Raw genomic sequence first — 12259 nt, 5'->3', positions numbered from 1 at the left:
AGGAACGTCGTCAGCTCTGAATAAGTGTGTCGCCAGAAGTGAGCTTGAGCGGGGTTCTACCGGGTTGTGTCTTGATACGGATGTCCCTGGTTGGCTTTGGATCAGACACGGGGCATGGTGGAGCCTTCTTGTTCTTGATGTGACGAGGGATAGTATAGCTGTTGTCCTCGATCCACTGTTCACTCGCATTGTAAGCAGTGATCGCTGCGTTCGATTCATGTTTTATTTACCCTTTTTTGTCTTTCTTAGCTATGAAAACCATACCAAGTAGTATGTCAAGTATGTTTATCTGGTTGGCTTGACTTCCCTTGCATTTTTTACATTAGAGTTAATGCATTAGTAGATCAAGCGATTTTATAAGAGTCCCTCATTCCAGGGCGTCATCCAAGGTGTCCAAGTAATCCACTGAAACAATCCTCTGACCTGATAAGATACCTAAAACGTTATACAATTTGTAAAAGGTGGTTTAAGCTACCCACTCGTTGTTTTGCGCTTGGGCATTTATACTTACAGTCGCAGTAAAATTAACGCATGACCCATGATACAATTCATCACAATTATCACTCTGTATAAAGAATCGTCCATGCAATGGTTTCTTGCATTAACAGTATGGTGTTGTATCCAAATTGCTGGTATCCGGAATAAACACTGGATTCACTTTGGAAGTTTCAATCCATACTATAACTTGCTTGTCCCTGCAGGGCATCATACGAGCATGATTGGTCGAAAACACTGCCTTTGGCTGTTGAACTCGGTACAGATATGTCGAAAGATTTTTGATAATTATCACAGGACCTTCCAAGGTGGTGATAATTTCTAGCAGTTGTTAACACTTATTGTGTCTAAAATGCGCAAAATATATGTCATTCTTTATACGGTAATTCAAACAGGCGGAATAACAGGCGGAATCATAGTCTCTTTGTATACGCCTCATTTCAATTTGAGTGTAACTCTATCAACTAGTACGGCAATACTAGGAAACATTAAATGGGCCGGCACCTTCACTTCTCTACAAAACGGCACCTTCCTGATTTGTTGGGTTATCTGGGATGTTTTTTGCAAACATTAGCTCTTTTTCTGTTAAAAAATGGTACAATTCATCGAAATTAAATGACGTGACTTTGTTTTCAGGTGTCCAAGAGTAGTTTTAGGACGCTTTCTTAACATGACATTTTCACAATCGTTAATACTGTTTATTATTTGAATAATGTTCTTAAACAGAACAACACTCGTGTTTTTAACAAACGCCATCATATGACATTTGCTTTACCTTACATATTGCATACTCACTGTTTTAAAATGAATTTAGATTAAGTCTTCAGTTAAATTGGTAATATGAAGCGATGTGTAAGAAAGCCAGAAATTCAAATATATATTTTCATTTTTATAATATTTTCAAAACAAGGCAAGAATCGCAAATGTCTGTGACCATATTCTCTCAATTTGATACCTTTCATATTCTTGCAAAGAGGGCGTTTCAATATAGTCCGATTTAAGCAAAATAACGGTCCAGTGTTTCTTCATAGATAAGGCTTGTTAATCAGATTAATCAATGATCCGTCTTGATTTAATAAACAAAAAATCGATGGAGATTTAGATTTGTGTTTATTGAGTTTTGTGCTTTTGTTTCATGTTTCTTGTTTGTGATTTTTTATGTTATGTGTCTTTGGCCATTGTGCCGTTAAAGGGGGTTTAAGTTTAAACGTTTTGCTACTAAGCTTATTTCTGTACTTTTTCATTTAAATATTGTCAAACGATATAACTGATTAATGAACAAAATACAATTGTTTTTCAGAAACATGAGAAGAACTTCAGAGTCAACACGTCTGCGGAATATAAACACCTGTTATCATGTCTGCAAATTGATGATAACATTTTGATGAGTGTATAATGTAGAAAATGTCAGAATTTGGGATAATAACCGTTTGTTCCTTTAGATCAGTTAGATCAAGTTATCAGTAAAATTAACAAATTAATAGGTGATATTAAGCCTGAAGACGCCACATAACTTAAAAGAGGACACCACATTTCCGTTCCAGGAAACATACCACTATTCCGTTATAGACACAATGCTATAATCGTAGAAGTAAGGGAAAATACCAATTCCAGAAAAGCAACAGTTGTTGTAATCCACACTCCTAATCCAAAACACAAAGAAGGGAAACGTGTTGTAACAGAAGATAAAGAATACGACTTGAACGAGATTTTGATTAGGGAGTATGCATTTTCTAAATATACGTTGGAAGAAGTTGCTCAAAACGCGCAACTGCAGTGTAATACAAACTACGACAGGCGGTATAATCTATGTAATATGAACTGTGAACATTTTTGTACCGAATGTGCCATTGGCACACATATGAGCTACCAGGTTCTCAACGCACCAATGCTTGTGGTCAAATGTCCGAAACCTTTTTTACACCCAAAAATGTTAGATGGTTATGCATCTTACGTAGAAAAAATGGATGCTGGAAGGTCTACTTTGGATTTGCTCTGATAATATTGGTATTAATGACGTTACACCTCCTGTTTATCAAACTGCCAGGTATAACGACAAGGGATCTTTCTAGGGACCTCATGACAAAACACCGGGACGAAGAACGGGATGAGAGTACCAATGCAATCACACAAGAGAGATTTGTGTCACCAAAGTTTAAACTAAAACCTAGAAATTACAATGACAAGTTTTGTAGTAAACACTTTGCAGCACAATGTTAGGACATTAAGTACACAAAAAGAGACAAATCGCATAATAAAAACACAAAAAAAACAAACAAAAAACAGACTGCACATGCAAAAAGTTGTATTTTTTGTCTTAATGTCGTTGGTATTGCCTAAGAACGGTCAAAATTCAATTAAATTGTCTTCGCTTGACTTAACTATAAAAAACCCGGTTTCGATGGAACATGGTATATCTACACATTAACTGATTGTACATGTGTCCCATGGTAAGAGCCATTTTTATCTAATAGTACTGGTTACAGGCACCAGCTTTATTTATATATATCTAGCATACCGTGCAAAGGCGGTAACCCTGTTTTAAATCTTGTTTACTATTCGGTTTGCACAATCATCGTGACAAAATGGTACAAATCCGTAAAACAAATTCTAGCAAAACAGGGAACTGTGACAGATGGAATTTGTCTATAATGATAATAATATTCGAAAATCACGTTTACTTTAAATTAGTTTAATTATTAAACATAACAATCCAAGTCTTACACAAAAGGGTACTATCTTATTAAAACAATAAAAATGCAGGGGGAAACCAGGTTTGTCAAGTGACAAATATAATAACACACTTCTTATAATTTCTGGAATTATGTATGAACAATTAAGTTTTACCATGCGGGTTTCTCTATTTCGCTTATCTATCACTCATGGTATTGCATATTCACTCGTCTTTTGTCGGCAGGAGCCTATTGTGTGTCTGAACTTTCTTTCGCATTTTTTTAAACAATGTCCGTATTTTTTATGTAGACGTTGTTCTTTTTTAGCAGATGACTATATATGTTAATAAAATAGAATGAATCTATACTATTTATTCATATTGAACAGCCACATAATAAACATCATGTTAATGACATAAAGCATCTAGCAATACTCTACTACGACACATATTAAACGACTTACATGGCTACTCGACGATACGAATTCTTGTAAGGGACTTAAGGAGGACGATTTCTAAAACACCACAATTATTACACCATGTTTTAGATACCGGTGGCTTAATGAACATATTTTGATAACACAATTACATGTACATAAAACTGTAATAAGCAATCCCATAAGTATTAACTTTGCACATGTTCGAAGATACACAATGCATTTTATAAACATATAGTTAAAACTATAAAAAGTCTCATGTCAGTTAATAATTATCTGACTTTGCCTTGTAATTTGATATGAGTTACAGGTAAATAGGTAAGGTTTTCCAATGTAAAATGATAAAAATATTGGATGGTCATCCAATACCTGCTTAGTATCATTTTAAAAGGTTTAATGATTGAAACATTGAATCCAAATGTATTGGAAACAATCGATTTAGGTTATAGAATATTAAAAAATAGGCCATTTTTGTCCGATTTCAGTTGGAAAAAGAATAAAAATTCAAACTACAATCACTTGATAAATAATGCTTTTCGGTCATTTACTTCATATATTAGTCATCAGCAAGCAGTCCTTTTGAGCTAGTATCAAACTTTATCGGGTTACCATGTAAATCATTTAGCATTATTCATAGAAATTACAATATTTATGAAAAAAACCTACAGAAACAAGATCAGTAGCAAAAAGTTTAAACATAAACCCGGTATAATGGCACTAGGTAAACGCCAAAGACATAGAACAAAAAATCACAAACAAAAAACATGGAAGAACAGCACAAAACTCCACAAACAACACAGTGCTTACATACTATATATATATATATATATATATATATATATATATATATATATATATATATATATATATATATATATATATATAAAATAGGTATGTTTATCAAGGATTGTTAGGTACCGCCTTGGAACGGTCAGTAAAATGTTAATTAACTGAGGGTTTAAACCACTTGAATTGCACAAACCTCCCTCTTATCCCAACAATCCTAAAGAAAGAAAAACACGTAAAAGGTAAATCTTATTAAAGTATTACTTTGAGGAAACTAGATAGTAATACAAATAGTAATAAACTTATAGGTAAACCCCGAGTACTTCTATGATAAGAGATCCCAACTCTATCTGCAGACGGAGGAATACAATTCAGAGTACCTAAAGCAAACACTTTTCAAAGATACGATGCAGTCATTGTTTGAAACTACGAGCATCACACACTGTACTGTCTGCCTTATAAAATATAAGGTTTAAAAATGTGTGATCATAGAGTTTCATAATAAAAAGCTTCATTGTACGAAAACTGGGAACAAATAAAAAAAAAAACATTATTAAAAATAAAAGCGACATATATTAGCTAATCTGTTTCTTCCAAATGATTACCTATGTAAAATATTTGAAGAAAATGATGTCACATGCCAAAACACTCCCAAGTCAGCCAAAAAAGGTTTTAAAGATAACACGAATTAGCAATAGTTATGTAAGGATGCTATATTCAACCCTATATTTTGTTTCAGGAATTCATCTTCAAAAACTAGAAGGCAAGTACTCTTTAAAATATTGCCTTTATATCCACGGTTTAAATAAAATCCAAGTAATTCAGTGAGTCTATCTATCCAACTACCTGCTGGAAACATCACCATAAAAATCGGGATGATCAATATTATTAGCAATCAGCGATTTAAGACTACTATTGCACTTTGATATAAGATTATAATGACCCTTAACAAATTTTGAGAAAATTTTCCTTAATTTATAATATCTGAAACCCTGTTTTAGAAGTTTTACCGTCATAAGTTTACTGCGAGAGCTGAAATTTTTGACATCTGTACATATTCTAGCGAATCTTATCAACTGTGCAATAAAACACCATATTATGGTGAACTAGGAATATCTCCATCTAAAGAAGGGTATTCCGCAGGTTTCGTTACGTGAAAACAAATCATATGTTTGTTTCCGGTCCCATGCCCCCCAAAATAGGGTAGGTAAGTCTGAAAAAATATGAAGAAAATTGTTTCTTGAGAGTTTCTGTTACCAAATTATAAATTGTATGAATAAGAACACCTATACAATCAGTATTAGCATCACTGGTATTGTTAATAGTCAAAAGCACTAACTTTTAAAAGAAAAAAATATGAAAAAAGGGAAATAAAAATGGTAAGTGTCGGGGCATAAAAATAGGGTAAGTCGAGAAACCGGAAACGACCATTTGTGTTCATTTACGCCTCCATGCTTTCCACCTTATGGAAAAAGTTTCCAAATAATATCAATTATTTTCAAGGTTTTTTTTAAATTTCATTCGAATTTGACAAAAACTGTGGCTATTGAAGCCAGGCATTAAACATTTAGGGACAACTTTGAAAGATTTTCTAGAATGGTCTAATTTGATTAGATATCCTTAGTTATTCTCAAGACAGAGCATATAAATGTTACATATAAGTTTCACTTAAGTGTATACAATTGCAAATTGTTTGCATTGTCTGAGAACTAGTATTTGTATTAATTACCGTGTCATTATTATATCACTTCGATAAACTATTTAACGTTTTTATAAAAAAATAATGCAGTCTGTTCAAAAAAGTGAAAAATACAACAACAGCAATAAAAACAAAACAATAAACTGTAGAATACAGAAATTGCAAGATGTTGTCCACTTGAATTGACTATCATTGTCACTTAGAAAGTTGGCAAAGAAGATAGCAAACATAGTCATGTATGCAATTTCGTAGAAATTTGTTATTCAAATAATTCTTTGTACGATATAAGATATAAGAAGTATCTTAAACTACGTAGCAGTTTGAAAAAAGCATGTAATAATAAGCTTTTTAACAGGTATAAAATGTTCAAGGACAAACAAATGGGAAACAAATAATTAAAAACTGCAAACTCTTGATTATTGCAGAAAACAATGTTTAGAGTAAAAAGCCTACACATGTTCGCATTTTCATTTGTATACATTTGGTGGTCATGATCATAAAAAACATGCGCTACATGAAAGTATTTTTGCTATGAACACGCTTGATATACATACGGATCTTACATCGCATTCAGCAATCAAATCTTTATCGTTCTACAGAACATCTAGAACGGGGTTTGTTCCAGAGAAGTGGGTCAAAGGAACAATACCTTTCAGACGGCCAATGAGATTTAGGATAGTCGGAATACCTTTACAAAGTTGTTTTTCCACATGCCAATGTACATGAGCTTTGTCTCTTTGCAAAAGGCAACGCACCTAGGCTGACGCAAGTACTGTTTCTTAATAAGTTCATGTGCCTGACCAGTGCTTAAATTCAACTCGACAGCTGTTTTGCAACAAGAGCTACATGCAAATAATGAGCCCGATGAATCTGATACAATACCATAAGGCATTTCGACGTCATAATACTCGCACAAAATCTTTCCATTATCATTCATGGTAATAATATGATTGTTCTCAAAGTCAGATACAAAGAAGTACTCCTGCTCATCTTCTTGTGAAATGTAATACATGTGATCATTCTCGGTGTTCTCAAATATTTTTAGATGTTCACCAAATAGTGACAGTACTTCCACCCTTCCTCGCCTTTCAGAAGAAGTTGCTGCAAACGACACAAGCAGGGTTTTATTTGCATACACGATTCCTCGACATCCCTCACCTACATCAATATTGCTTTCAAAAAGCAACGGGTTCTCTGATGAATGAAGGTAAAAACCGACATCACCTTTCATTGGAAAAGTAACTGCAATCTTCTCCTCCCCAACAGATGTTAGATCCCAAGGAATATCGTCCAGCTTTAAGGCGTATGCAATGGTGTCCGTTTTCAAATCCACGACCTTTATGGTTTGGTTGCCGTCCCTTTTGTCGGCTGAGTCAACCAGAAACATTTTGTCATGGATAACTAAAATGCCAGTCACGCACGGAAACCTTTCCTCTCTTTCCTTTATCTGAATATCGCGAATGTGTTGTGCTTTTCGACTTGATTTCTCACTAAAAATACAGCATTTTTGTACAGGTAGCATGCCTACCAGGATAAACTAAAACTATAAGATCAAATTGATTTTAAAAATTACAATTGTTCATATAGATAACTAACGTTTTATTAATTGGACATGCTTAAAAATATTACCTTAATGGTTGAACTTCAGCTGTAGCCGAAAGCCGTTCTGAAAATAATTTTTAACGTATTGATAAAATGGTAAAACATTAAAAAATTAGATGTTTGTACCTATTTATACGTTAAAACACAATCTAAATTCGAGGATAATTATAACTCTTGGATAATGTTTTGAGAACAGGACATGGTATTTGACTATACTATTATATAGCTCATAGTCTTATCGTTGCGGACAAACTAAATTTAAAACAAAAATGATACAAGGTTTTGTTTTATTTATATTCAAACGTTTAATATCAAGTAAACATATATCGAACGTGGAAACATTTTGGTAAGTCGGTCGAATAACATATTTGATGTTATTTTAATACGTGAACATAACATGATTTTGCCGGAAGGACTCAGTTTGGCTACCGCATGTGACACATCGCCTTCGCAACGAATATGCCTGGCAATGTTGGTTATTTTTTTTTAAACAATCGAAGCCAACTGATACGCTGAACGTTTAAATAATGTTCTATTTCGCTATTTTGTGTTACGCTGAAACCTTATCAATATGTGGTACCCTGAACGTGATTGAATTGTTACCTACCTTTTATCCAAAATATGTGTGATACACGGTTAGTTAATACAATGTTATTTTCCTCTTTCCATATGTTTTATGCTGCAAAACTAGTTCATGCTTGTGTGAAGATACTATGATCACAAAGAAATGCATATTTGTAATTAAATAAAAAAAAATGTTGTATTTATTTCTCACAAAAATGTTTTATTACGATATAAGGTTCGGTTTAACATTGAAGTAACTGTTATTTTGTTTCTAATTTTAAAAGGGAACATTTTGTTAACATAACATATGTGCCCTTGTATTATTCACCCACAAATAGTTCGTTTGAATGTTTTTCATTTGTAAAAAATATATTACTGACAGACGGTTTTGCTTTTGGTGAGCGTTGCAACTACAACGCAAAATTCGTGCTGCTCTGTTGTCAGTACGTTACCGACTCATGTACAATTTGCATATATTTTAAAAGGTTAATCTTCGAAATATTTGGAAAACAAGCTAAATATTAATTGTATTCAACTTTTCTGCTGACTTTTAACAAAGTGGAAGAAGGCCTGTCATTGGCTGATGTAAGGATCTCCAGAAGATGAACATATCTTGGTCGATCTATGTTCCTTATGCAGATATTTTCAGAATATATTTGTTATCAGATAAGTATGGACATGTATTTCTAAGTGTTAAGAGCTAAACAGTAGTGAGACATTTGGGACAGAGGTTGGGGAAAAAAGAAATTAGTAGAGGAAAGAATAAAGATGAACAACCATTGTTATACACCACTACAATCGGGAGGACCGTTTAGATATGTACATATTGCCAAGACATGTGTGTTTGACGAAAGCAACTTTGGACATGTTTAAAGATGGTAGAATAGTTAAATTTGAACGTGGCTTCCTACCACACACGACTATCCTACGAACGCCCACAATTTTCTGTCATAGACATGTTGGGTACATTTCGTACAACGTTAGTGACATGGCTTTAGCGATGTACTGCTGCTGTCAAATGTATCAATGTATTCAAACAAAATATAAATATTTTTCAGATAAATGGATAAAATATGAATATCGTCCCATTAAGGTTGAACACTGTTGTTTGTAAGAGTTATAAAGCGGACATTTTCTGTGGTTTATCGTCCGGAGGTAGGTGATATATTTTGGTGGAAGACTAACAATACATGCTATGCTTTGGGCAACTTATATAATACATTTACCATTACCTGCATTGATTTCCTTTGACGGAGACAAATCAAACTGAACGTCAAGTGTTGAAATATTTAGTTCCTTCCTACAAACTTCAGCGAATTCATTGCAAACGCGATGCTTATTTTTGGAAACGTTCCTGGACACGCTACCCGGGTCGATGTATATTGGTAATTTAACTTCCGCTTCTATCTGTAATTTGTTTTTGGCTGACTCATCGAAATATGTTTCCATAGTAGTTTTTGATAATTTCACCTTCACTGGGCAAGAGAGTGTTGCTCCTTGTTCTCGCTTTAAAGAAGCTACCTGTCGCGCTGAAACATGAACAACATTATCATGATAATAGCAATACAATTTAGTGAACAGATTTGTTTCGTCAGATTTACTGTACAAAATAACAAGATATATTACAAATATCTGGTCAAACAATTTTTACTCTAATCTCCGGTATCATCAAATTAATCACTAATTAACATTGTGTAACATTAACACAGTTTTTAACATTACTCACATAGCTGTGTCTGAAAAAAAGAACTTTTAACATTTATTTATTTGGAGTTATTCTTACTAATATCTGCGACGTTTTTAACGAAACTTTGTTTTTGTGCTGTAATTTTGACGTCCAGGTATTTGATTCCATATATTTGTCTTATCTCCTCTTCCAAGGGATAAATTACCATGTAGATTTGTCCCGTTATGCACATATTGCAAAGGGAAATGAATGCTTTGGTCGTAAGGCAATTCACTGTGAGTATGATACTCCCCTCTTCAACTTTGTCTACGTTGCAATCACCTGAAATAAACACTTTAAGTTTAAAACACACACTCTAAAACCTGGAATGTTCTACTACATTACTGCATTTCTTCTCAGGCCTTGTGTTGCATTATTGTTAACAAACAACTCGAGACAAATACTTGATTTAATTGAACAAGACCTTTTGATATAAAAGACAATCAACTAAATTACTGTTTTAAAAAGTGACGGAGAAATAGCAGTCGCATTTTTAAAATATCTCCCTTTACAAAAAGTAAAAAAGTTTGATGGAATTAAGTTCTCTTAAATAACAGCTGTCAAGTTAGAACTATTTAACGAACTTGATTTTAAGATCCAATTTATTTAGAAACAAATATTTTCTAAATGTTGGAAGAAAAAACATATTTTAGATAAGGTTAAATGAAACTTAATGTACAACATGTAAAATCTGTGAACGTTATATAGCTTATCAAATTGAAGGCATGTCTTACATTCGCTGAGTGTTCGTAAGAAACTTAGAAATGCTCTTTTTAAAGGATCATCATGTTCTGAAGACGACGTAGACGTACTTGGAGCTGAAACTAAAAAAGTGTTAAATTATGTAGCTTGAAACTATTATATTTACGCTTCTTTTGTGCACATGCTTTCAATCGCATTAAAGTGGCACTCTTATTCAAAATCAATGCACACACATGTATTACAAATATAAATTTTGAGCAATAAACCTATAACTACTTCCAAAATAATGCACTTAAGGAAATTATTAATTACTAATAACAGGATTGTAACCGAATATGTAATAGCTGAATATGCAAAAATATTAAATGATTGGTGAATTCTAAAAGATTTACTGCGAACTACTATCGTCTCATAAGGTAGAAATACCGTGTTTTTAGCACCTTTGTTTCAAATAAAACTCGGTAGCATTCATAGAAACCATTGTTTTTGACATTTATTCTTCCTTTTTGGTATATTAAAACAATTGTTTTAATTGTGGTAAATACTAGTTGGGAGTAAGAGTGCATCTTTAATATTCTTACGAAGTTTTATAGTGTATTTATGCCTCATACGAACGAAATATTGTTTAGAAATTAATACCTTCAGTCACCTTGGAAGCGTTATTTGTCAGGATTAAATTTGGATTATCTTAAAGAAACTTCGCAAATAATAGGTGTAATTGTAGATCTTTATAATGTTTGCATGGATAATCGTGAAGTCTCATGACATTTCTATCAAAAACATCAAATCTTACCATTCAAAAAATGTTCATCTGCTTGTTTGGCACTATGTGAGGCACAATCTTTTTCTTCTTGCAAAGCCTCTTGAAACTTTGAAACCAGTTCTCTGTATTTATCCTCCGGACAGTTGTTAAGGGTTAACCGTAAAATTTCTAGAAATGATATTATGAACATTTGACCTTGCAGTTTGTTATCATTATTCTTAAAAAATATTGTTAAAATCGTACAAAAAGAAAATTGCACTAAAATCATGATTATAGAAATCTAAAGCACATTATACTGTGGGTTCTAAATTTACATAAATATGCACGAAAATGATAACAAGTTGCATACGTGACCGTGTGTGCTCTTGTATAACATTTGTTGCTGCTAACTGTTCTAAATTAACCACCGCATCACCATCCTCTACAAAACAGAAATCATAAACAATGGTTGACAAGACATATACTCGTACATATTTATTTATCTTAATATCAATTCAAACCGACAGTATTAAGTCTATTTGAAAGTCGAAGTACAAAACGATTACAAATGAACTTCCCTCTCGATGCTGTTAAATACGCTATTTAAAATGAGCTATATACAGAAATAATAACAAAAAGCCATCGCGTTAATGTATTTTATTACAGTTTATGACATCCCGGCATTTCTATTGTATCGAGAAATGAATTAAGTGCATTATAAAATACCGAGTTTTTTTATCAAGCCGGAGGTTGTGGCATTTTTGAACCGCTACCTTTGCTTTAAAAAAGATTGATTAGGAATATATTTGAGTACACAAAATAGCTTTCAAAAGTT

General features: G+C 33.0%; 1 protein-coding gene across 1 annotated transcript; it reads right to left on the bottom strand.

Annotated features, from left to right (window-relative positions):
* Window positions 1-4520: 4520 nt before the first annotated feature.
* Window positions 4521-11900, bottom strand: LOC128224331 (uncharacterized). Its single transcript, XM_052934144.1, has 7 exons — window positions 11795-11900; window positions 11476-11613; window positions 10715-10804; window positions 10038-10262; window positions 9487-9783; window positions 7718-7754; window positions 4521-7578 (listed from the first exon to the last, which is right to left on the bottom strand). The coding sequence occupies exons 4-7, from the start codon at window positions 10171-10173 to the stop codon at window positions 6759-6761; spliced, it is 1290 nt and encodes a 429-aa protein (XP_052790104.1). The 5' UTR covers window positions 10174-10262; window positions 10715-10804; window positions 11476-11613; window positions 11795-11900; the 3' UTR covers window positions 4521-6758.
* Window positions 11901-12259: the final 359 nt, after the last annotated feature.

The sequence above is a fragment of the Mya arenaria genome, chromosome 17 (assembly GCF_026914265.1).
Source record: "Mya arenaria isolate MELC-2E11 chromosome 17, ASM2691426v1".
Lineage (NCBI taxonomy): Eukaryota > Metazoa > Mollusca > Bivalvia > Myida > Myidae > Mya > Mya arenaria.
The sequence above is the reverse complement of the archived record's forward strand: the minus strand, read 5'-3'. Positions and strand labels throughout refer to the sequence as shown.